The following is a 27,040-nucleotide window of genomic DNA, read 5'->3' on the forward strand; positions in this document are numbered from 1 at the left end:
TACAGTGGTGTTTGCTATGTTCAGAATTTTGCAACCTACCCAGTCTCAGAGCATTGTTATCACTCTCTCAAAAACTCCGTAATCGGGGCACCTGGGTGGCGCAGTCGGTTAAGCGTCCGACTTCAGCCAGGTTACGATCTCGCGGTCCGTGAGTTCGAGCCCCGCGTCAGGCTCTGGGCTGATGGCTCAGAGCCTGGAGCCTGTTTCCGATTCTGTCTCCCTCTCTCTCTGCCCCTCCCCTGTTCATGCTCTGTCTCTCACTGTCCCAAAAATAAATAAACGTTGAAAAAAAAATTTAATAAAAAAACCCAAAAAACAAAAAACTCTGTAATCATTAGTAGTCACTTTCTACTCCTCCTTCCTGTAGGCCCTTGGAAACTACAAACTTACTCTGCTTCTATGGAGTTGCCCAGTATTGCCATTTCATAAAAATAGTCACTTGTGACTTTTTGTCGAATATGTGACTTTTAAAGAAATATTTATTTTGAGAGAGAGAGAGAGAGAGAGAGAGAGAGAGAGAGAGGGAGAGAGAGAGAGAGACAAGTGAGGGAGGAGCAGAGAAAGAGGGAGACAGAGAATCCCAAGCAGGCTCTATGGTGCCAGAGCAGAGGCTGATGCAGGGCTCCAACTTATAAACCTTGAGATCATGACCTGAGCAGGAACCAAGAGTCAGACACACTTAACTGACTGAGCCACCCAGGCAACTCCCCTTTTTTAAAGTAGGCTCCACACCCAATGTGGGGCTCGAACTCATGACCCTGAGATCAACAGTTGGATGCTCTACCGACTGAGCCAGGCAGGTGCCCATGACTTTTTTTTTTTTAATTAGAAAAGAGCAAATTTTAAAAGTAATACAAATAAGGTAAAAGTGGACATAATTGTAGTGATCCTTAGAGAATGAACATGTAGGATTTTTAGATGCATCCAAAGAACATCCACCTCAGAGAGATTGACCTGTGACTTTATCACATATATTTTGCCTTCTTTCACTCAGCATACTGTTTTCAAGATTCACCCATGTTGAGGAATATATTAGCACTTCATTCCTTAAAAAATTTTTTTAACATTTATTTTTAAGAGGGAGAGCATAAGTGAGGGAGGGGCAGAGGAGAAAGAGAGAGAAAGAGAGGGAATCTGAAGCAGGCTCCACCCTGTCAGTGCATAACCCAAGGTGGGGATTGAACTCATAACTGTGAGATCATGACCTGAGTCCAAGTCAGACACTTAACTGACTGTGCCACCCAGGTGCCCCTGGACTTTGGTTGTTTAGATGTAAGCTTGAAGCAGCCTAAGAATACCCAAGGACTGGTCCATGGGTCAGTTATATGTGAACCACCTAGAAAGTTTTTTTTTTATTAAAAAAAAAAAAAAAAAAAAAGAGAGATTCCCAAGCCTTATCTCAGACATATTGAGTCAGAATGCCCAAAGGTAAGATCAGGGAACCAATATTTTAAAAATCAATCCAGGGGCGCCTGGGTGGCTCGGTCGGTTAAGCATCCGACTTCGGCTCAGGTCATGATCTTACGGTCCGTGAGTTCGAGCCCCGCATCGGGCTGTGTGCTGACAGCTCAGAGCCTGGGGCCTGTTTCAGATTCTGTGTCTCCCTCTCTCTCTGCCCCTCCCCTGTTCATGCTCTGTCTCTGTCTCAAAAATAAACGTTAAAAACAAAAATTTAAAAATCAATCCAGTTTGGGGGATGATTAGACCTTAAATTATAACAGAACAAAGGCAAGACTATTCTGAGTGGGCAACTTCCTCCATCAGGTGGAAGAATGTTAACATTTTAGACTCTAAGAAACCAGGAAAAGGTGAAGCAAACAGCCTGGACAGTGGAGAGAAGCATCAGGTTCACATCCCCCAGCTCTGTTTTCAGTGAGGAACGGGACTTAGTCCAGTCCAGGGTGAGCTGGTAATACATGGGTTTAAAAATAACAAGTCAGCAGGGCAGTTAAGTTCCTTTTTTGGTTGAGGTTTTGGCAGCCAACCTTCAACCTTTCAGCTCCAGACAAGGAGACTTAAAGCAGTTTCTCCTAACCTAGGCAGTTAGTTCCTTTATGGATCAGTTAATGTTCATTTTATTTAAAGATATTTCCAAAGACATCCAGTGATCCAGTCCATTCACTTTTCCTTTTACCACCGTGGTGTTTCCATTAGCAGAGGAGCCAAGGGTCAGGAGTGGCCTCCCCATGCACTGTGTCCCTCAGGGAGTGAGGAGAAACAAGAGCCCACTTTCCCTTCCCAACAACTGTCAGAACACCGTGGATGGCCTCTGAGCCTGACTCCTGTTCCACGGTCTGTCTGGCCAGTAGCCGTCCCATCTTGAATGCTTCCTAGCACGAAGCAGAGGGGACAGAATAGCCTTGGGTAGCACTGATGCTAAGCAGATGCCACTAGTGCGAGAAGTCTGCTGACAGAGCACATGACTTCAGGCTAAAGGCCCCACACTGGCAATCTATTGCTTGCATCTTGCTTACAAATCATTAAAAAAAAATTGAATTAGTTACCAACTTTTAAGCATCAATTGGCCTCCCATAAAAACAAGGATTTTCATTTTATTAAAAAAACTTAAGACCCACAACCCTAAACTTTTGGTTCTTGCCGTGCTGTCACTTCCCTGCCAGTCAATACCGAGACGAAGGCTGCTTACCAGTCATGATCTCATCTCTAGTTCACATCAGTTTTAATTTACATTCACTGTTTATATTACCTGCTTAGCTCCTGTAGACACCTAGTCACCACTGCCCACCCACCCCCCTTCTTCATCCCTGCTCTATCTATAGGTTCCTTTGAGGTAATCCACATGTCCCCAAAAATCTAAAGGATTATACCTGCATTTTCAACATCGCTGGACTAGACAGGCCGAATGGCAAGACAAAGACGTGGCTTCAGTTTACATTCGGAACAGCTAACACACCCACTGGCTTATGGGCAGCTGAACATGACTGCACACTTCTGGGACACAGAGCCACTCCCACCCTTTCCTCCCATTAAAGAAAAACATAACATAGTAGACAGTGGTGGGGTCTACAGTATCTTTATTTTAAACAGAGAAACCAGGCTGCAAGAAGTCTACGTGATCGGAGCAGGTGGCGGTTTTCTTTCCAGAGGGTGAAGCCTGAGCCTAGCTGGCAGCACACAAAGGTTAAAACCAAAGCCCAGATATCCTCTTTCCTGGTCTGCCCTGCATGGCCTGCTCATGATGTGAGATGAGAGACTGCACGACCGCACTGGATGAAATGAGGGGTCCAACTGGGCAGAGGCGACACCTCGACAGGAGACCATCATTGAAGAGGACACGAAAATCAAGTGCAGTGACTTACTCTCTGCTATTCTCTGATGAGAAAGGTGAGGGTGTGGGATGAACGGTAAAATATGTTCTTCATTCTTCAAATAAGTAAATCCTATAGGATGGGGTTGATGATCAATTGAGCAAGAGAAGAGGGTGAAAATCTAGGCTAGTTATAGATCTCTGTGCGTAAGGAAAAGAACAGCAATGATAAGGAAGAGGGGAACATTAAAATGCCTGACAGTATTAAAAAGAAGGGCCTCCCCCCCCCCCCCCCCTTAAATAAGACAGGAAACAGTATCTTTTATTTTCCTCGCTGCAATGGCAGCAGACTTGCTGGTTTTCATGAAACATGATTTCTGGAACAAGGTCTGTTGATAAGCTTGCTCAATCACGGGAGGACACGGGACTGACTGCTAATGTTAGAATGAGGTCTTCCCACAACACCTCTTGTAGGTGCTACTCTCGTGCTGGATCTGCAGAGGTGCCCCAACACCATATGGTGCTCCAGTTAAAGCTTCAGAAACATTGCAATGGCATGATCGACAGGTTTTTTTGGGCTTTCTTGTACATGTAAACTCTTGGAACAGCTGGAGTTAAAGCATGAGCAGGAGTTTGGTTTTGAGCCACAAAGTTTCAGACACCAGCCACAGATGCCTCTGCCCTATTTCACTACATGTTCTTCTCCGAGAAACACAATGGTTGAGTGTTAAGTACTGTCGCTGAAAAGAAATGACCTGCTCACCGCCACCCGCCCTCCTCTTTCCTCTGTGTGAATCTCACAACAGCAGAGGCTGTAGACAGGAAGGCTGTTTGCTCTTTCTCAGCAGGGAAATTACTTGGTGACCTGGTGAATGGCGTGGGCAAGGTAGCCCACGTTGCCTGAGGTGACTCCTGCCACAGAGATGCGGCCATCCTTTGTCATGTAGATGGAGAATTCCTTGGTCAGCCTCTCTACCTGCAGAGAAAAGAGTACAGGAGCACTCCCAGGCAGGGGGATTTGCCCAGCCAGGTGTGGCACGGTGGCCAAGGGTTAAAACAGGAAAATAACAGAAAACTCTATTTTCTCATTTAAACCCTATTCCCAGAATTTGGTAGGCTAGTGCAGAGGGAGAGAAGGACAAAATGCTATCTTAAAGTAGGATGAAGAATACCGAGGTGTGGACAGGCAAAAAAAAAAAAAAAAAAAAAAAAATCTCATTTCAGCATTTGTAGGAAAGATAGATCCAGAATCCAGCTATGGAACAGCTATGTCTCCTATCAATATTCAGGCTCCTTTTGGTTTGGGAAACTCTTCAGAGAAGCAGCAGTGGTCACAAAAATGATCAAAACGTGCTCTGCTCCTCAGCAGTGTGCAACCTCATGGGGGACACAGACAGGTAAATGACTAAGAACAAAACAAAATGAATGCCACACTCTTCCTTTACCTAAAAGGGCTTCAAACGACTGTTTTAACAGTAATCTGAACAGCTAAGTGATCTATGAGGAATTCCATCATTTTGCAAAGACTCATCAAGTTGGTCAGCTGAGGAGAACCTGGAGTCCACTCACCTGTTCAGGCTTCAGTCCTGTGAAACAAAACATGCCAATCTGGTCAGTGATGTGCTGCCAGTTGTGGGAGGAGCCCTCCTTCTTGAGGTTGGAGACCAGCTGAGTCCTCATGCTAATGATGCGGTCAGCCATGCCTTTTACTTCCTGCAACCTGTGCAAAAACCCACCAAGATGCAGCTCAATTCCGGACAAGCACTGACAGACAAGCCACAGCTGACATGAGTATTCCCCTAGTGTGCCTCAATTCTCTGTACTATCTTGAGTTATATGCTAGTTATAGCCTTCTGTTTTCTATTAGAACACTATTTTGATTAGGCAGCTAAAATGATTAACATAATTGAGTTACTAAAAAAAATGAAAGAATGACTCAAACCTAGGAAGGCTAAGGTTCTCCATACTTTATGTGGGGGCAAAAGTTGTGTTTTAAATAGTAAACTATGACTTTATTTTTAACATGGATGGAAGAAACACTCCTGCATTTGCAGTTAAGACAGTGCACTGGGAGGCTACAATGTGCCAAGCCATGTGCTAGGTGGTAGGGAGAAAGGGAGGCTTGAGACATAGTCCTTGCCTGTAAATCTTACAACTTGACACTGGGAACAAACCTGGGAACAACCAACTATGGAACGAGGCAAGCGAAGGTAAGAACCCATAGAACAGTGCTGTGTTGAAGGCCCCAGGAAGAGATGTAATTCTATCTGGGTGGCTGAAAGGAGTCCTGATCCGCATGGCTCACTCGGTTCTGTACATAATCACTGCTTTCCTCAGAATCTCCTCTTCCCATTCTATTCCTATGGCTCTAGAGGAAATTCTTATCTGTTCTCAGCAACTAGACGACTGTGGAAACATTTATAGTTTACCCCCCGTTCTTATGTGTTCACATTCTTTAACCACCTATGATGAGGCCATACACAGAACAGATCACAATCGCCAATTACAAGTCAAATGAGAGTCCTAGTCATTTGTGACTCGTTAAACATTTACAATTGGGCACTTGCTCCTAAAAACATGGATTTGTCCTCCCCTGGAAAAGATGGCAAGTTGGCAACTCGGCACTAGCAGAGTGATTACTGGCTGGAGCTGGAGCCCTGGCCCTTCTAGGGATGGCACTGGGTTTACATTTCCTATGGTTCCATCTCTCCAGCTCCATTTACTTTGAGGCTGGGGTGCTAGAGGCAGGGAGTGTGACCACGGCCAGATCCAGGGCAACTTTGGTGAAGCCCTTCCGTGCTCCCTGCTACCCACAGAATGAACTTCTGACTTCTCAAGATACCAGTGAAGGTGCTCCATGATCTATCTGCTCCCACCTTCCCAGCTTTGCTGCCTTCTCCATCCTCCTCCCACTCAGTGTCTTTGCCACAAAAAACCACTTGGGACTTTTGATGCACATCGTGTAATGTGTGCCTTTCTTCATGCACATCTGTCCGGTTTTCATTTACTCTTCATCTCCTTTGGGGGAAAAAAAGCCGCCTTTTCTCTTCAAGGCACAGCCCACATGCTGCTGTCTTCATTAGGTCCTCCCTCATTTCCCCCTAGAATCGATGGCTGCTCCTTTCATCCGCCTTTATTCCTTGTCTCTTTTATCAATGCCATACACGTACCTTTCTCACTGGATTATAAACTCTACAGGTAGAAATGTCTTACTCATCCAGCATACTACCTTTGTCATCTTTGTACACTACAGACTTTCGATGTGTACTGATGTGCACACATTAAAAAAAAAAAGCATAGTATAATTCTAAGAGACAAATCGAAACTAATCCTACAACACGCATATATAGGAGTAAAATATATAGTATGTTACAATGATGAAAAATAGTGAAGAAAAAAGCTGGGTTACAGTGACTATATTTACAGTTAATTTTTTCCCTCTTCTAAACTTTCTGAAATGTACTTACACGTTAATGTTATAATGGAAAAAAGTAGAATTTAAAAAGTAGTTAATATTTTGGTAAGCCCTCCATGGACTACTGAACTGAAAGAACTACCCTGAACCAGACTTACTTTAATGTTTCACAGGATTAATTTAAGGTAGCTGTCATGTGAAAAGTTGGGGGGTTGCAGATAAAGTTCCTTGCAGACAGCAGACAACAGATTTAGCTTTTCTCTTCAGGAAGCTACTCAGGAATCTATTCCCCCAATTAACTGGCTACACAGGACAAACTCTTGTTATAACAAATCACATCGTTCATGGGCATCTTGGCTTTTTTTTTTTTTTTTTAAGTTTGTTTATTTATTTGGTGGGGTGGGGGGAGAAAACACGAGCAGGGAAGGGGCAGAGGGAGAGAGACAATTCCAAGCAGGGTCCACACTTTCAGCACAGAGCCCAAAGTGGGGCTTGTACCCACAAACTGTGAGATCATGACCTGGGCCGAAATCGTGAGTTGGGACACTTAATTGACTGAGCCACCCAGATGCCCCCTGGTTAATTAACTTTGAATTATATAGAGCAGGAGGTTAGCAAACTTTTTATTTTTTACTTTTTAAATTTTATTTTTTTAAAGTTCCAGTAGAGTTAACATGGAAAACTTTTTATGAAGGGCTAAATTATAAATTTGTTAGGTTTTGTGGGCCATTTGCTCTCTGTCACAACTACTAAATTCTGCTTTATGGCATAAAAGCAGCCACACGTAATTCATCAAAAATGGGTGCGGCTGTGTTCCAATAAAACTTTACAAGAACAGGGAACAAACGAGATTTGATCCATAGAAGTTTGCCAACCTCTCATCTAGAGCAAGGTTTTCTACATTGTGTCAGGACCCATTAGTAGGTGATAAAGTTTTTCTAAATTGTGTGTCTTGACTCATGAGTAGGTCATAAATTCAAGGTAGATGGATGCAACTGGCATTCAGGAAACATTTAAATAAAAAAAAAAAAAAGAAAATATTAAAATATAACACATGTAGGGGCACCTGGGTGACTCAGTTGGTTTGGTGTTCAACTTTGGCTCGGGTCATGATCTCAGTTTGTGGGTTTGAGCCCCGCACCAGGCTCTGTGCTGACAACTCAGAGCCTGGGGCCTGCTTTGGGTTCTGTGTCTCTCTCTCTCACCCTTTTTTTCTTTTTTTGATTTTTTTAATGTTTATTTTTGAGAGAGAGAGAGAGAGAGAAAGACAAAAGGAGAGAGAGGGAGACACAGAATCCAAAGCAGGCGCTAGGCTCCGAGCTGTCAGCACAGAGCCTGATGCAGGGCTTGACCCCACAAACTGCAAGATCATGACCTGAGCCGAAGTTGGATGCCCAACCGACTGAGCCACCAAGGTGCCCCCATCTCTGACCCTCTCTTGCTCATGCTCTCTCTCCCTCGTAAAAATAAACAAACATTAAAAAAAATTTAAATATAACACATGAAGCCTAATATTAAGTTTGGACAACCATGTCAGTTATATATATGTTTACAGGTAATGTGTTCAGAGTCATGATACAAATATCTGTCTTATGTGGACTGTGGTTAAAGAGATCGAGTAACACTAAGAGCACAGGGGCCAAGAGATTCAGATGGTAGGAAAAATAAAAACTCAAGCAGAAATACTGGTTCGGTGGTAGTTACTAGGATTAAGAACCAAAAATATAGTGTTCTTAAAAAAGTTTTCCTATGTAAGGTACTTCAATTTGAACTCAATTTGAGGAGAAGGCAGGTTTTACTTAGCATGGAGATAATAGAATAAAAAAACCCTGCCATTTCTCAATCATTTGTCTCCAATGTATTTATTTGGAAGTGCTAAAAAAAAATGCCCACTCCTCTCTCCCTTCTGCCTCTTCCATATATGGAGGCTGCGTGATATTTGTATGTCACTAGTTGCTGATTATAAAGGAGCTTTGAAAGATCAGTGGTGGGGCAGACAGATGGCTGGGGAGTGGCAGTGTGCTCTTACCATTGTTTTCGAAGGTCAGGGCTGGTTAGGATGGTCGAGGCAATCCGGGCCCCGTTGATTGGAGGGTTGGAATACATGGGACGGATCAAGATCTTCAACTGTGACTCCACCCTTTTGGCTTCATCAGCATCTTTGCAGACCACAGTGAAGGCTCCCACACGCTCACCTGAGAAGACAAAAAGGGATCCTGTCTTCTAGTTTTCCAATGTAAAATGCTGAAGCAAATGATTCAATTTGCTACATGTTATGCTTCCATCAGCAACGCCACAAAAATATGTTATAAATAAAAACCTTTCAACACCCAGTATGGTGACTTTAGAGATAACAGAAAGAAAGTCTGAGAACTCAAAGGTTTCTTATTATATCCAACTTCTTGGCTCATGGAACGGTTACTTCTTGTTTAGAGAAACAATAGTTTTCTCTGCTGGAGGAATTAAGAGACACAAAAGATGATGTGACTAAGATCATGTTAGATCCATGTTACCGGTCTTTCCTCTCTGGGTAACACACACGCATGGACAGGCACAGACACTCTGTGGTGTCCTTTTCCAGCGCTTCTCCAATCTCACTGGGACAGACATCACAGACTGGGGCCTTCCGCTTACCGTACAAGCCCATGTTCTTGGCATAGGATTGGCAGAGACAAACATTAATGCCCTGTTCGATGAAGTGACGTACAGCCCAGGCATCCTTGTTACCATCGCCGCTGGCAAAGCCTTGGTAGGCCATGTCAAAGAATGCAAAGAGGTTGTTTTTCTGGGAAGGAAAGAGAAGAGCAAAGCTTTAGGGAGTCCTTCTCAAGACAACCCACATGGCTGCCTGTGCTTATTGGGACAACGTCTGCCTCACATAGAGTCAACACAGTTTTCTCTCCAACTGGCAATTTGGAGATGTTTAATTTTCCTTGAGTTAAGGTATCATTATATATGTTTTTACTTTGGTGGATATGGTCCCTCAAAAAGACATTAAGAAAAGAGACTCTTAATTTCAGTCTTCCCAGAAAGCTGCTTGATCCAACAGGAAGCTCTTTTCAGGCCCACAGGAGTCTGGGTAATTACTGTGGTCCAGTCGACACAGGACCAGCATCAGCCTTTTCTGGGGCTAATGTAACTCTGGCAGCCTCACCTTATACCCAGAAATCATGGGAAGGCCTCATGAGAACCATCTCATCTTCAAAGTGCTCTCTGAATGTTCTTTCTCTGCCCCCCCCCCCATCTCATTTTATTTACACCTTAGGTTTGACAGAATGTAAAGAAAGGGAAACCAAAAGAAGTGAAAACGCGGACATAAGGCAAGAGGAATATTTTCCTCCCTTGGATTTTTTTTTTTTAAGTAAACTCTATCCCCAATGTGGGGCTCAAGCTCTACACTCTGAGATCATGAGTTACACAGTCTACCCACTGAGCCACCAATGTGCCCCTCCTCCATTAAAATTTTGACGAGGGCCTTCTCTGACAGCTGATGCTGTGAATGGTAATGGCAATGCTGAGCAAACAGGCAAGGATAGGAGGGGACATGAGACAGTGTATAAAAGATGAACAAGTAACAAGGACCAGGGCAAACGACAGACATCCCGGGACCAGTGGGTACCCACTGTACAGGCTAGTCAATGACAAGATTTATCAGAATTACCCACATCTAGGCTGAGGAACAAAAATTATTTGCAAGCTGCTCACGTATCATCAATTAAGAACTGCTAATTATGCAAATGAGAAGTTCTTTCCTGACAACTTAACAATGTGGGCTCAAGGGTAATTAATTCTCATTGTTAAGACTTTGCCAAGGCAAACATCTAAGGTTAGTTACTGAACACAGAACTGTCACCAGTCAGTTCAGTCTCCTTACCTTTACCACTGTTGCTATTTCCTTCCACTGCTCAGGGCGAGGGTCCACTCCCGTGGGATTGTGGGCACAGGCATGCAGGAGAAGAACACTTTGCTGTGGCATTTTCTAAAAAGACAACCAACAGATGATTTTGCAGCCCTCAACAAGATAATTTACCTGAAATGCTGTAGGGTCACTATTTTTGATCAACGAAGATAATATGAGTTCTAAGAATTAGCTCATCCCCAGTATTTTAAGTCAGATATTGAGACTGAGATGTGAGGCATCAAATCTCGAGGAAGCTTGTTCCTTCACCCCTCTTGCCCTGAAAGCCACACTTACCGAAATGTCCTCTATAGCGCCTGTGAAGTCAAAGCCACATGTCTTGGGGTCATAGTATCGATAACCGTGTAGCTGCATGCCAGCATCCCTGAAGATGGGTGTGTGATTTCCCCAGGATGGTTTGGGCAGATAAACATCTCGGCTGAACTTAAAAAATCTTTGCTAAAAAATGGGATGAAAGGGAATGGAAAAATGAAGGAAAAATAAAGTGACATAGTTTATGGAGGAAGACATTTTTCTCTATTTTTCTCTTCAGTTTATCTCAATGACTGAGAGACAGTAATGACTGAGAGACGGTATGACTCAGCACCAAGACTGCCTGGGTTGGAATCCAGGCTCTGACAAGGAAATTGGCTGTGTAGTTAGGGACCTCTCTGGGCCTCACTTTCTTCATTTGTAAAATAGCATTAAATGAACCTCCTTCATAAAGATTAACTGAGTTAAAACAAAAGCTGCTAGTAACATATGTGCTCAATAAATTATATTTATTGTTATTATAATTTCTAAAGTTTAATTATTTGAGAGAGAGAGAGAGAGAACATGTTCATGGGGAAGGGGCAGAGAGAGACGAAGGGCAAGAGAATCCCAAGCAGGCTACACACTATCAGCAGAGAGCCTGATGCAGGACTCAAACCCACTAACCGTGAAAGCATGACCAGAGGCAAAACCAAGAGTCAAATGCTTAACTGACTGAGCCACCCAGGTGCCTTATTATTATTATTATATCTTCCTTGTAGTTTTTAAGTACTTTTTTTTTTAAACTTAAATCCAAATTAGTTAAAGTACTTTCACATTCCTTACCCGTGACTCCATTTATCAGAGAATAGGAAATCTTCCAATTATGTGGAAAGAAGTCAGCAAACACACATGCAATAGGAAAACACCCTCTTCCTCAGCTTACAGACTGTCTTTTTTTTTTTTTTTTTTAATTTTTTTTTTTTAAACGTTTATTTATTTTTGGGACAGAGAGAGACAGAGCATGAACGGGGGAGGGGCAGAGAGAGAGGGAGACACAGAATCGGAAACAGGCTCCAGGCTCTGAGCCATCAGCTCAGAGCCCGACGCGGGGCTCAAACTCGCGGACCGCGAGATCGTGACCTGGCTGAAGTCGGACGCTTAACCGACTGCGCCACCCAGGCGCCCCTCAGCTTACAGACTGTCTTACAGCTTTTTCCTGAAGGAGTTTCCAGACTCACCAGAAAACTGGCTCCAATCCTCAAGGCCCCGGTTCCAGAAATGGTCTGCACGGTGACATACTGAAGGAGAGACACCATAGTCAGGGAGGTCCAACACTTGCTAGAGGCCCACAGATACAGAACCGAGGCCAAGCCCACAGAGGCAGTACTCTGTAGTCATTGCCCTTCATTTTTCAGAAGTTGAAGACAATGTTCCAAATGGGTATTTGCAAACGAGAAAACAGCACTAATTGTTTCATTTCCCCATTTACTAAGAGACAAATTGATTCTCCTTGGAGTTCTCAAAAGCCACCTCTTCAGTTTCCAACACGTTTGCTGATGGAGAAGCTAATTCCTTAGGGCTTGTTATTAGTATCATATGGTAGATGAGAAACTTTCAGGACCCAAACTCGCTCCCCATGAATAAGGGCTAATTTATACATATACCGTGGTCACTACATTAAAATATTCTAGAATTATACAAAATTCAATGTGTCTCTGAACATCAAAGCTCCTTGAAAAGCAAACCAATACATTATAATAATATTGCTACATTTTATTATTTTTTAAAAGTTTATTTATTTTGAGTGAGGAGGGGCAGGGGGAGAAGGAGAGAGAGAATCCCAAGCATGCTCTGCACTGTCAGCACAGAGCCTGATGCGGGGCTCAAACTCACGAACCGTGAGATCATAACCTGAGATGAAGTCAGACACTTACTTAACCGACTGAGCCACCCAGGCGTCCTGTAGTTTGTCCTTTCATTTTTTAAGTTCCTAAAGCATATTCAGTACAAGATAAACATAGGCATACACAGAGCAGTGTCAAATCTTCAATCAAATTACTATTCCATTTTCAGGACTACTGCTGCATTTTTGGGATTGGCGTGATATGAAATCGTTTATTTAACAAGTGCCAACTTACTTTCTAAAGGAGAGATATTAGCAATAGTGTGGTTACTGCAAACAACCATCATACAAAGTGATGTATCTCTATTTGTTTAAATTAGTTCACATTTGTTTAAACTGTTAAATTTAAACACAGACTGTAGGATGCCAGAGTCTGCTCTGCTTACCCGGCTACTTTTCAACACTTCATTGTTCTCACCCAAGGCTAGCTCTGCAGATGCCTTACAAAATTCAGCAAGTCCTGCAATGGGCAGGTATTCTTTGTCCAAATTTTTTGCAGCAATCTGGGCCTCTGCCTAGACAAGAGAAAATGCACCTGCTTAGTTTCTTCTCCTTACCTGGAATTACTGTGATTAATATTTAATGTTTTATAACTTAAACATATATATTCAATATAAAGGGAGTGAAGCCTTGTTTTTATTTTGGAAGTACTGTCCAAGGAAAAGGGTTAAGTACTACATCTGAAACTAATATTACATTGCATGTTAACTGGAATCTAAAGAAAATCTTGAAAACACAAAAATAAATAAATACAAACTATAAAAAAAGTAGAATACTTAATATTTTATATCGCAGAACAGAAATATTTCTAATTTTTAAAATCATATATATATTTTTTATATGGTTTAGGTTTTTATATGAATGGGTACAGTGTTCTCTTGGTCAATATTTAATATAAAATGGCATTCTTGGAATGCACAAGAACAAGGTTTACGAGCAACACTTAAAACACTTATAAGTAGATATGAGATGATAAAATCAAAGTAAATACATAAAAAAGTAGTATTTCAAGGTACACGCCAGTCTCAGAACTTCAAAGCGTTAACAGTAACAGCCACATATCTTCATGCTTTGGAGATGGAGGCGTGGCTGTCCCTTTAGCTGTGTGAGTCTCAGCAAATTAGTAACCTTCCTGAATCTCAGATGAATGGGGGAACAACTTGAAGTATGTACAAAAGCTTGTGGTGGTGTTCCAGCCTGCAAAATAGCTAATACTTGCTGAGTACTTTAAACTGACTTGCTGAGACCAGAGCAATTTCTGCATGACCTGAGACCCAGCAGCCAGCAGTTCTCAATGGGTCTTCTCCTCACAATTGAGCCCTTTTTTTGTACTCAGAGAGTCACAGAGAGGACACCTAACGCACACTCCCACACTTTTGGAAGAAATTTCTTCTTCCAGTGGTTCATTCAGGCCATGTTCTACTATTTCAGTGGCTCATGAGGGCTGGGCCAGCCTGCTGTATAGTGCGCAGCTCAGATGGTTAGAGAGTTCTTTACCCTCACCTGGAAGTATTCTTTTGAAATGTTCACTCACTGTGCCTGTATGGGGGAATGATGCATCACCACCCCACTTTGAGAAGTGACAAAGAAGCATTCATATATCAATAGAGGAGGTGCAGAGGGAAAGGACACTCATACTTTCTTTCAAAAAAACTGTTCTAAGAGGATTATTTAAAGTTATAATGATAACCAATAGAAAAACTACTAATAAAAATACAACAAAAATAAAACAAATTATTCTACAGTGCAGTAGGAAGAAAGGACAGAGCATGCCTGTGTGAGAGCTTTATTAAGGCAATCAACATGAGAGGAAATGGAAAATAACCACAGTAACCCTCATCCACAAAGGGCTATTCTTATCACCAAAAGGCAATGTTTAATTCTTCGTCCTTATGTGCACCCTCAGGATTAAATACGAGACGATGCCTGCTTCAGTAGAAAATCACGTAAGTTCAATCTTGAAAAAGACCACACAGTTCCAATCTGTCTCTTTTACAGCCAAGGAGACCACAGCAGACAACCTGAGTGATTCAAGCAGTTAGTGCCAGAACTAGAACCCAGGTCTCCCGACTCCCAGTGTGGTGCTCTTTCTGCCACTCTCTAGGAGCTCTCTCCAGTTTACCCACCCTGAGAAGGCAGGAGATGAATGGCAAACTCACCTTCCGGACACTAGGAAGCACGTAAGGCTTTCCATTATCGTCCCGGTAGGCACCAACTCCCAGATTCATCTTTTTGCTGTTGGTGTCTCTCTTAAAGGCTTCTGTGACTCCCAGGATGGGATCTGGGGGCCCCATCTCCACATGGGTCCACCAGGAGCTGAAATGGGAAATAAAATGAAATCAGTCATAGTAGCTAGATTTCCATGGCCAGAGACATCTCAGATCTGCTGAAAATCCATTTCTTTGCAGAAGAATGCAGAAGACCAAAGATTTTAACACAAATGCAAGGAGGAGAAGGTGGATGGGGAGGACAGGGTGCATGTGTAGGCTTTTAAAGTAGCCCACACCTGTCCTCAATTCCCCGGCAAAGAGGGCAATGAGAAACGGAGTGGTAAAAGATGACACAAAAGAAGCAAACAAGGGCAAGAGTATTATGTGATACTGTCCCCTCAAAGGGGCTTGGGTTTTATCTTGTTCTCAAAATTATTAAGGGGTATCTTTTGGAGAACTTGTTAAAAATACAGGTTCCTGGGGTACCTGGCTGGCTCAGTCGGTTAAGTGTCCGACTTCAGCTCAGGTTGTGATCTCACAATTTTTGAGTTCGAGCCCCGCATCAGACTCTGTGCTGAGAACCCAGAGCCTGGAGCCTGCTTTGGATTCTGTGTCTCTCTCTCTCTCTCTGCCCATCCCTCACTAGATCTCTCTCTCAAAAATAAATAAAAACATTAAAAAAAAAAATACAGGTTCCTGTGTGTCTCATCTTGGATATAATGAGAACATGTGGAGTCATTAAAGTTTTGTTTTCTTTGGGTGTGAGGAGGGTTAGAGTTGTTGATCAGGTAAGGGGAGTGGCATGGATAGCCTTGCCTTTTTAGAGCCCATCTGCGAGCAAGGTGGGGCACTGAATGCAGAGTGGTCAGAGTAGATGTAGAAGGATCACTCACCGCACTGGCTCATTACATGGCCAGAGAGTTAGAGGAGGGCCTGAATGAGGATGGGGCAGTAGGGCTTGAGAGGAAGACAGAATTTTGAGGTATTTAGGAATTAAAAATCAACAAGAACTGCTTGTAACATCCTACTGATTCCTTCACTACTTACAAAGTTAAAAAATGCTGGACAATGTTCATTACTCTTAATTTATATGAGTCACGATTTTACCTTAAAAAATTATCTCGTAAAAAAAATTATCCCTTGGGGCGCCTGGGTGGCTCAGTCGGTTAAACGTCGGACTTCAGCTCAGGTCATGATCTCACGGTTCGTGAGTTCAGGCCCCGCATCGGGCTCTGTGCTGACAGCTCAGAGCCTGGAGCCTGTTTCAGATTCTGTGTCTCCCTCTCTCTCTCTGACCCTCCCCCGTTCATGCTCTGTCTCTCTGTCTCAAAAATAAATAAATGTTAAAATGTTAAATGTTAAAAATTATCCCTTAATAGTCTTGGGGTGGTGGTGGCGAGGCGGGGGGGAGGAGGTCATCCACCAGGGCCAGGTGGACTGTATTGCCAGGGAAGTATACATCTGTCCTCAGTGACCTGAAGTAATCTCAAGAGGCAACAGAACCTTTTTTTTGGCAATAGAACTTTAAAGCTTTTCTTTTAAAAGTTTATTTGTTTAGAGAGAATGTGAATGAGCAGAGTAGGGGCAGAGAGAGAGAGAGAGAGAGGGAGAGAGAATCAGAAGCAGGCTCCACACAGCACAGAGCCCGATGCAGGGCTTGATCCCATTAACTCCAGATCATGACCTGAGCTGAAATTAGGAGTCTGACACTCAATCTACTAAGCCACCCTGGCACTCCGAGGCAACAGAGCTTTACATTTCTGAGGCTTGTTTCTCTGGCTTGTTCTCCACCCCCTACTGATTTGGGGTTTTGTTTCTGTTCCACGTATGGCCAATAAGCTAGTCCTCATTGGCAGCAATGACTGTGAATCTGGTTTTATGATCTGACCATTCAGTAATTTCTGTAAATGGACAGCAAAGATCTATTCTCTGTTGGGTGAGAGATGACACATAATATGGTTTATTGTTTATGTGATTTTGTTTGTTTCTTTTTTTTTAATCAGAATTGTGAGGTTTTTATTTGTGTTTATTCTCTGCCTGTTTTAGACCTAAAGAGCTGAAGTTTTAGACCTAAAGAGCTATAAGATCTCTATGTGTCTGTAATTCAGAAAGGCTTTTTTGTTTTGTCTCTGAGTGTCTGAATGTGAAATGTTTTCCAGCTCTGGAGGGTACTGATAAATTGGATTATAAAAATCTCAAAGGCACTCTGTTCTGATTGTGTTATAGGGACTGAACCTATTACTTTAAATGTGCTAGACAAAAGTTTTTTCTTAAAGAAACTAACTCAGAAGTGTTTAAAAAATTCAAGTTCACATAAATGAGATAAACCTTTGAGACTAGTTTAACTGATATAATAAAAGTAGCTATGTCTTCTAGAATGCTTGAGTGGCTTACTCAGTTAAGTGTCTGACTCTTGATCTCAGCTGAAGTCTTTATCTCAGGGTTGTGATTTAAAGCCCCTTATGGGGCTCCATGCGGGGTGTGAGGCTTAGGAAAAAAAAAAAAAAAAGCTAGGTCTTTTATTTAGACACAAGCATACATTTTATTCTATGTGGCTTTGTTTTTCCGAAACTTACATTGGTTTACTCGTACTATACACAAAGCATTCCTAATATAATGTTTACAGTTATGAAAAATCTGAATGTGTTCAACTAATTATTCTGACATATTTTCACCTCATACCTGTCAGAATGGCTAAAATCAAAGACACAAGAAATAACTGTCAGCTAGGATGTGGAGGAAAAGGAACCTTCATGCACTGTTGGTGGGAATGCAAACTGGTGCAGCCACCGTGGAAAAGACTATGGAGATAAATAGACACATGGCTGGCTCAGTGGGTAGAGTGGGTAGAGTATGTGACTCTTGATCTGAGGGTCGTGAGTTTGATCCCCATGTTGGGTATTGAGAGTACTTAAAAAAGAAAACAACAACAAAAGTTAAAAAAACAAACACATAGGGGCGCCTGGGTGGCTCAGTCGGTTAAGTGTCCGACTTTGGCTCAGGTCATGATCTCGCGGTTCGTGAGTTCAAGCCCCCGCATCGGGCTCTGTGCTGACAGCTCAGAGCCTGGAGCCTGTTTCAGATTCTGTGTCTCCCTCTCTCTCTCACCCTCCCCTGTTCATGCTCTGTCTCTCTCTGTCTCAAAAATAAATAAACGTTAAAAAAAAATTAAAAAAAAAACAACAACAAATAGAACTGCCATATGCTCCAGTAATTCCACTATGAAGTATTTACCCAAAGAAAACAAAAACACTAATTCGAAAGATATATGCACCCCTATGTTTATTGCAGCATCATCATAATAGCTAAGATAGAAGCAGCCCAAGTGCCCATCCACAGATGAATGAGAAGATATAGTATACACACACAACAGAATATGACTCAGCTATAAAAAAGAATGAAGTCTTGTCATTTACAACAACACAGATGGATCTAGAGGGCATAATGCTAAGTGAAATAAGCCAGTCACAGAAAGACAAATATTGTATCATTTAACACATATGTGGAATTTATGAAACAAAATAAAGAGACAAACAAAAAACCAGACTCTCAAATATAGAGAACTGATGATGGTTTCCAGGGGAATGGTGGGTGGGGAATGGGTAAAAACAGGTAAAAGGGATTAATTAAGAGCCCACTTAGATTGATGAACACTGAGTAATGCATAGAATTGCTGTACCCTTATGTTGCATAACCAAAACTAATATAATAATGCTGTATGTTAATTATACTTAAACTAGAAAAATAAAAATTTATGTATCTTTTTATTAACTTTTATTAGTAGGTTAAATTTCTTAGAATGGTTTTAGATTTACAGAAAATTGAGCAGCTAGTACAGAGTTCCCACAACTTGACCCCCAACAGTTTCCTCTTACTACTAACATTTTATATTTGTAGAGTACTTTTGTTACAATTAATGAACCGACACATTAAGCCCACAATTTAGTTAGGTTTCTTTAGTTTTTACCTAATGTCCTATTTCTGTTATAAAGTTCCACCCAGGATACCATATTACATTTACTTGTCATGTCTCCTGAGGCTTCTCTTGGTGATGACAGTTTCAGATATTCCTTGCTTTTTTTATCACCTTGACAATTTTGGGGAGTACTGGTCAGGCATATTGCAGGGTACCCCTCTATTGGATTTGATATTTTTCTCATTAGACCGGAGTTATGGGTATTTAGAAGAAAAATAATGTATTTTGTAATGTGTTAGCTTGAAGACAATTCCCAAGACCTTTAAGTAACTTAAAATCGTGGACTAATTTAATTATGAGTTAAAGGGTTAATCACTGGATTCTTAGACAATTTCTTAAGAGAGGATATAGACACATTTATTACTAAACATAATTTAAATTTCATATATTTTTACTTCTTATTTTTACATAGGCTAGAAGGCTATAGCTTTGGGTCATTTTAGTAAGCATGTTGTTGCCATTTCAAGACAGCGTAGGGGTGCCTGGGTGGCTCAGTTGGTTAAGCATTCTACTTCAGCTCAGGTCATGATCTCAGTTCTTGAGTGCCAGCCCCATGTCTGGCTCTGTGCTGACAACTCAGAGACTGGAGTGTGCTTCAGATTCTATGTCTCCCCCTCTCTCTGCCCGTTCCTCACTCATGCTCTGTCTCTCTCTCTTAAAAATAAACAAACATTAAAAAAAGAGAAAAAATATATAAAAGAAAGTATAAAAGGGATATGTGTGTGGCTACAGAAGCTGAACTATGTGCTTCTTTAGCTATGTGCTAAAATGCTTGCGCAGGACTGGCATCAATGCCCACCCCCTCAGTTTTGTCTGTGAAATGGAAGTTACTTTGGCTAAAAGTTATTTTTGTAAAGTTTACTTATTTTGAGAGAAAGAGTGGGGGAGAGAGAGGGATAGAGAATCTGAAGCAGGCTCTGCATTGAGCCAGACATGGGGCTCGATCTCACCACTGTGAGATCATGACCTGAATGGAAATCAAGAGTTGGAGGCTTAACTGATCCAACCACCCAGGCATCCTGGCTATAAGTTATTAAAAAAAAATTTTTTTTTCTTAAACATTTATTTTTGAGAGACAGAGTGAGACAGAGCATGAGTGGGGGAGGGGCAGAGAGAGGGGGGTACACAGAATCCAAAGCAGGCTCCAGGCTCTGAGCTGTCAGCACAGAGTCTGACATGGGGCTCGAACTCATGGACTGCAAAATCATCACCTGAGCCAAAGTCAGGCGCTTAACCGAATGAGTTACCCAGGTGTCTCTAAAAGTTATTAAAAAAAAAAAAATTAATGTTTATTTATTTTTGACAGAGAGAGACAGAGACACACACAGCATGAGTGGGGGAGGGGCAGAGAGAGGGAGACACAGAATCCGAAGCAGGCTCCAGGCTCTGAGTTGTCAGCACAGAGCCCAATGTGGGGCTCGAACTCATGGACCGTGCGATCTTGACCTGAGCTAAAGTCGGACGCTCAACTGACTGAGCCACCCAGGTGCTCCTAAAAGTTATTTTTAATGAGTGGTTGAGACTATACTCAGATCAACTGTGACAAGAGAAGTACAACTTTGTGTATGTTTTAGTCTTTCAAAGAAAAAAAAAGTCATGTTGTTCTAAAGCTGTGATCTTCACACATTTTGGTCTTTGGATCTGTTTTTCCTCTTAAAACTTGTTGGGGGTCTGAAATAGCTACCAATATTTACTGTATCAGAAATTAAAACTAAGAATCTCTTATACTAGAGTATCAGCTTGTTCCAAATGTGAAAGAGCATATAACGACAAAACTTGCAAAGTGAATTTTGTCTTGATTCATAAAAACTAAGTCTGAAAAGAAGCTAAGAAATGTGTTAACATTTTTTAAAAGTCTGCTTATTCTTCCTTGGTTCAGTGATTAACGACTTTATAATATAAAAGGTTATTTTTTACCTTTTGTGTTATATGCCTATACAGTGGAGATTCTGTGTTTTACCAGAATACTTCTTTATGCTTTATGTTGATTCTTATGTCCAAAAACAAAACACAGTTCCTCATATATGAAGGAACTAAGGTTCTTTACAATCATGTTGTATGTTTAATTCAATATTTTCTCATTTTAATTAAATAGGTAAACAATGATTAATTCTCAGATACTCAAAATCCTATTTTAATCAAGTGACCAAATATCACTTAACAATTTTTTTGATCTGGCCTTCTCAAACTGAATCCTAAACATAGAAAACATAAAACTTCCAGGCTATCTTTCATCTAAACCTACTGAGAGATTTTTTTATTTTTATTTTTTAGCTACTGAGAGATTTTTTAAAAACTATTTTATTTATTTTTGAGACAGTGTAAGTGGGGGAGGGGCAGAGGATCCCACGCAGGCTGACAGTAGCGAGTTGACGTGGGGCTTGAACTCACAAACCATGAAATCATGACCTGAGCTGAAGTTGGACGCTCAACCAACTGAGCCACCCAGTGCCCCACTACTGTGAGATTTCTAAGAGTGCACCCAAGAAGCACCATCTATGTTTCTAACACACACTCTCAGCAGCAGGATGCATTAATGTATCAAAACTGAGGTTTTACCTCATGGTAAATTACTGTTCTGAAAAAAAGATTACCCCTTTTCTTCAGGATAAATTAGCAAAAAGCTCTTTACAGATTCAGATTACAGAAAAGTCTTTATGATTGTCTAAATCAATCATTGAGGATGTGCTATGTGCTAAGAGCTGGGAATATCAGTGAGAGTAAAACAACCCCTGACTATCTACCACATTAGCCCAGAGGTGACCTGTAAGCAGGCTGGGGTCGGAGGATGACCTTCAGCGATAAAGACAGGCTCAGAGCACAGAATATTCGTTTTAAGAGACTGAGGAGAGGACCTAATAACCTGGGAAAGGGGGAGATAGTATAGGCTTAGAAGGCTTGCAGGAAGAGGTGACACATGAGCTAAGTGTTACCGATGAGAGGAGGAAAAAGGCGTTCCCAGCAGAGGCATAAGAAAGGCTAAGGGTGAAAAAGAGCTGGGGGCAGAGGGGTGGCAGGGGGAGTGCTGCAGGGAAAGGTGAAAGCTAGGGAAGCAAGGTTCCAAATTACCCAGGTGAAATACCTCAAGTTCCTTTAGTAATCACTTATCCAATCTCAACTAAATGTTTCAGCACAGCACAGTGAAAGTTCTCTACGGTCACCACGCTGACAAGCTCAGTGAATTATTCAGAATTTCTTTTCTGAAAATGATTCTCTTGAACTAGTCAGTGGCCAGTCAGCACTCGTTCATTTCACTCCTCCACGAGGCACACTGGATGGCTCAGCACAGCATTACAGAGTTAAATTTATGCTCTCCTGACAAGTTGAAACTGCCTCTGTATTAATAGCTGTAATTGTGACATATAGTTAATTCTGTTATCAAAGGGTAGGTTATTCCATTTTTGGATTTCCCAGACTTTTATTAGCTTGCCTCGGATAATGTCAGTACTCAGCAAACTGCACGGATTCAAATAACAGCTCAGCTGCCTACAAGCCTGTGTGCGCACAGGCAAGCCAATTACATCTCAACCTTCCTTATACATGAGCACATAGCAGTACCCACCTTACAGAGTTGTTATAAGGATGAAAGGAGTTATTAAATATAAAACACTCAGAGCCTGGAATAGGATGAGTGCTTGCTGTTCACTGGTATCATTGCTACTAAATTATTCCTTCTATGCTTCTATTCTACTGTGCCAGTATGGAGCCTGGCAAGGCAAGTATGTAGACAATTCAAGAAGGAAATGGTCATAATTTTATGACCAAATACAGGTCTTTCTTGCTTTTCAGTTGTTTAAAATGTTTATTTATTTGAGAGACAGAGAACATGCCCGAGGGGCAGAGCTAGGAGACAGAGAATCCCAAGCAGGCTCCATGCCACCTTGGAGCCTGATGCATGGCTTGAACTCTCAAACCATGCGGTCACGACCTGAGCCAAAACCAGGAGTCAGATGCTTAATTGACTGAGTTACCCAGGTGCCTCTTGCTTTTCAATTACTACTAGTTTTCCTACAGTTTTGAGAGACATTATCATTACCATCCATCGCCCTCATTAGCTTTACTGCCAGGACTCAAAACCCCTCTGTTCTTTTTCATTGTTGTAGGCTGCTTAGTTGTTCCCGTACCTAAGCAATAGTAACAAACAGATACCTTGAAACAACTTCTGACCTGGGCCTGAAGAAAGCTTCCTTTATTTCTTACCCAGTTTAGACCCTGAAAGCTTGCAGTCACCGGCCTGTATATATCCCTGCCATTAACTGGTGAGTGAAAGGAATACTTTGACCGTCAAAGACCTATTATAGAAAACCTGCAGGAAGCAACTGTCATTTCAAAACAAATGTCTTGGTCTCTAAGGCCTTTAATCAACAATGACAGGACTGCTGCCCCAAGCCACAAGGACAGAAGGTGCCATTCTTATTAAATGATGTGAAAAGCACTTACTCATCAAGTTCTTTACAAAGTTTATTGAGTACAGAGATTCTCTGAGAAACCAAAGCCTCAAGTCTTCCGGCAGGGATCTGATCAAGAGTGGAATCTTTCTTTTTCTGAGCACATAACAGTATATATGAGGCACCCAGACGCCTCTGGAGTGTATCTTTTAAGAATTCTAAAAGCAACTACACCATATTGAATCTTAATCTAAATATAGGAGCATGGATACCCAATTTGATTAGTTCTACATTAGTAATCATGTTCAGAACCTCTATGCCTTCATCATTCCCTTCCTTAAAACTGTAAAGACTCTATACCCACAATGTAAGAACCATGATGTTTTCAAGGGACAGTACTAGCTGAAAACAAGAGTGCTAGGGACAAAACTGACGCTGATAACCTGTGGCCTACAAAGTGATTCCTACAAATGTACTTTGGACAAGTGCAAAACCTCAGCCATTGAGCAATGTTGGCTAACAAACCAAAAGATGTTAGGTACAAACTATTCAGATAAGCTTTTCTAATTCAAATGTCTTGTAATTTTCCTGGGAACCTACCTGGCGCTTTAAAATTAAAACAGCTTAGGGGCGCCTGGGTGGCGCAGTCGGTTAAGCGTCCGACTTCAGCCAGGCCACGATCTCGCGGTCCGTGAGTTCGAGCCCCGCGTCAGGCTCTGGGCTGATGGCTCAGAGCCTGGAGCCTGTTTCCGATTCTGTGTCTCCCTCTCTCTCTGCCCCTCCCCCGTTCATGCTCTGTCTCTCTCTGTCCCAAAAAATAAATAAAAACGTTGAAAAAAAAATTAAAAAAAAAAAAATTAAAATAGCTTAGGGGCGCCTGGGTGGCTCAGTCGGTTAAGCGGCTGACTTCGGCTCAGGTCATGATCTCGTGGTCCGTGAGTTCGAGCCCCGCGTCGGGCTCTATGCTGACAGCTCAGAGCCTAGAGCCTGTTTCAGATTCTGTGTCTCCCTCTCTCTGACCCTCCCCCGATCACGCTCTCTGTCTCAAAAAGAAATAAACGCTAAAAAAAAAAAATTTAAAATTAAAATAGCTTAGGGGCACCTGGGTGGCTCAGTCGGTTGAGTTTCCGACTTCACCTCAGGTCATGATCTCGCGGTCTGGGAGTTCAAGCCCCACATCAGGCTCTGTGCTGACAGCTCAGAGCCTGGTGCCTGCTTTGGATTCTGTGTCTCCCTCTCTCTCTGCCCCTCCCCCACTCACAATCTGTCTCTCTCTCCTTCAAAAATAAATATTAAAAAAACTAAAATAGTTTAAAATATATAGTTTAAGAATAGTTAAAAAAATGTTTTCCTTCACATTCTTATTTTATTTTGAATTGTGGTGCTCGATCTCACAACTGTGAGATCACAATCAAGAGTTGGTCACTTAACCAACTAAGCCACCTAGGCGCCCCCACATTCTTATTTTAAAATAAGAAGAGAAGTTAATTAATTTGCTCAAGATCACAGAGTTAAAAATGGGAAAGATAGTACAATTTTGATCTTCTAGCTACTGGTTATTATACAACTACCACACACTGCCTTTCCAAAGGGTCTCGTGATACTCCTTCAGTTATTTCACAAAAAATTAAATAATCAGAATTAAGAACAGATCATTACAGGCTCTATTACCCAATTAAGTATCATTGCTTACACCTGAACTGCACCTCCTCAACTACAGGCACTCAACTATTTTAAGGCTTTATATCAGGGAACAAAGTAGGTAAGGTCTCTGTCCCCGTGGAATGTACATTCTAATTGTGAGAAGACTGAAAAGAAAAATGAGTCAGCCACTCAAACTCAAAGAATGACTAAAAGGTCACACCCATAGGGATTTTCACCAAGCACTTTAAGTAAGCTTTAGGACACGCAGCCAAATTTATAAAGCAATAATTATTTTAAGGTTACTACAATGTTGAAAGACTTTCTCTTGCCCATCGTTTAGGCACCCCTTTCCAAACTGGCTGCATGAATGATAACCACTCCCTAATTTTGGCTCACTAGGTAGCATGGCTTAAAGAGCACACCTTGACATAGGGCCAAGGAGGAGCCAAATCTGGGAGAGAAGGAGCAGTGAAAGCCCAGACAAAATTGTACTGCCAAGAGTGCGAGGCTCCGTAAGGACACACTTCTGCTGACTTGAAGACAACGCGCATACAATCAAAGGAAAGGCCAAGGCACATAAAAGAGGCCAAGGCTTTGCTCCTTGTAGTCAATATATAGCTGGAGGTGGGCTGGAGACTAGATTCATTAGATGGTACTTAAGGATCCTGTCCCAAATCGCCTTCTTGAGTGAATCAATCGCCTGGCTCAGGTCTCCACTAGGAAGGAATTACTGATTCGCTTTAAACTCCGTGCTTTTTAATGGCAATACTTAGCACGCAGGGCTTAATGACATATTTATAATTTTTTGAGTGGCACCTGTTTCCCCGTCAGGCATGTTCACCGCAGCCTCCATCGTTAGCATAGGGTCTAGTACCTGGCTGATAGCTGACGAAGTATTTACTGAATGAGAGCAGAGCGAGGTGGAGAGGGAGAACGGTGACTTCTCTACAATCAGACCCCCTAAGGGCAAACAAAACGGAGGTGAACTACACCTCTGTTCTTTTCCAAGCAAAGGGGTCACCGGCGACATAGGCGGTAACGCGGCTGGGAGGATGCCGCGCGCCAAGGTCAGGGGATGCAGAAAAGAAAGCTGGGCTGAAAAGCCAGGGCCTCCGCGGGGTACCTTCCTCTCGAGTACTTCCTACTCCCAGGCCCACGACCGGCAGTACGCCGCGGCCCTGCAACCCTGCTAAAGCCAGAGGGCGGCCGCGATAGGTGAGCCCCGCCGTGCCCCAGGGCAGCCCACCAAGGGCACCCGCGCCCCTCCGCGCCTCAGCCAATCGGTGCGAGGCAGCCTCGGCGGCGCAGCCAATGGGCGCCAGGCCGTCCGGGCCCGGCACCTCAGCCCCGCTGGCTCTCCCCTCGCCACCCCACCCCCAACGCGCCGAATCCGCGTCTCGTGACCCCCCACCCTTGAATGGAAGTCCGGGTGCCGTGGAAGGCCACACTGCCTCACCCCGGGGAACGCGCTGACACGTTCTCCTGCAGTCCTGGGGGCAAAAGAAGGGAGGGATGTAGGACCCCGAGGGTTACTTTGAGGCGCCGGCGCTCAATTTTCAGCGCCCAGCGAGGCCGAAGGGGTGTCCGAGAAAGCATGTGTGTGGTGCTTGCGTTTGGGGGGCGGGGGGATATGTCCGGGGGCGCCCGCAGCCCGGCTGGGCAGGCCTGTTGTCCCCAGCTCCGTCTCCGTCTGTCCTGCTTACCTGGCTCTGGCAGAAGCCGCGGCAGCGAGGCCCGGGTGGAAAGCGGCGGCGACCCCGGACAGGACGCGGCCGGTGTGCAGCAGGGCCATGGTGGGCGGCGAGAAGGCAGTGGGTAGCTGCAGGACGGAGCGGAGGGCCAGCGGGCGCACACACCGAGGCGCGGGCTGCTTCTGAAGGTAAGGACAGCGACTTCCCGGGGGCGGCTAGAGCGGCCGCCCGCCGGTCTGAGCCGCGTTACAGCGCACCCTGGCGGCCGGAGCGCAGCGGCGAGGCCAAGGCTGAGCGGTGGGTGGGCGGGGCGGCCCCGGCGCACCACGCCCCTCCAAGCCAACTCCGGCCACGTGGTTCCGGAGAATGGTGACGACACCGTATATTAAGGT

The 27,040-nt window shown here is 43.1% G+C and overlaps 1 protein-coding gene across 1 annotated transcript; it reads right to left on the reverse strand.

Annotated features, from left to right (window-relative positions):
- Positions 1-3,018: 3,018 nt before the first annotated feature.
- On the reverse strand, positions 3,019-26,860 carry GOT2 (glutamic-oxaloacetic transaminase 2). Its single transcript, XM_040498190.1, has 10 exons — positions 26,661-26,860; positions 14,899-15,055; positions 13,126-13,254; positions 12,075-12,134; positions 10,879-11,040; positions 10,558-10,662; positions 9,318-9,468; positions 8,713-8,878; positions 4,838-4,988; positions 3,019-4,244 (listed from the first exon to the last, which is right to left on the reverse strand). Exons 1-10 carry the CDS (start codon positions 26,747-26,749, stop codon positions 4,122-4,124), a joined length of 1,293 nt encoding a protein of 430 aa, XP_040354124.1. The 5' UTR covers positions 26,750-26,860; the 3' UTR covers positions 3,019-4,121.
- Positions 26,861-27,040: the final 180 nt, after the last annotated feature.

Source organism: Herpailurus yagouaroundi, unplaced genomic scaffold (assembly GCF_014898765.1).
Source record: "Herpailurus yagouaroundi ecotype Mexico unplaced genomic scaffold, PumYag 190, whole genome shotgun sequence".
NCBI lineage: Eukaryota > Metazoa > Chordata > Mammalia > Carnivora > Felidae > Herpailurus > Herpailurus yagouaroundi.

What these genes read in the sequence shown, in the direction of transcription:
- GOT2 (XM_040498190.1), bottom strand. Translation starts at nt 26,749, where the DNA reads ATGGCCCTGCTGCACACCGGCCGCGTCCTGTCCGGGGTCGCCGCCGCT. An exon ending in CAAGAACATGGGCTTGTACG is followed by an intron (nt 8,879 to 9,317) that starts GTAAGCGGAAGG and finishes TTGTCTTCTCAG; the next exon opens with GTGAGCGTGTGGGAGCCTTC. An exon ending in CCTGACCTTCGAAAACAATG is followed by an intron (nt 4,989 to 8,712) that starts GTAAGAGCACAC and finishes GTTTTTGCACAG; the next exon opens with GTTGCAGGAAGTAAAAGGCA.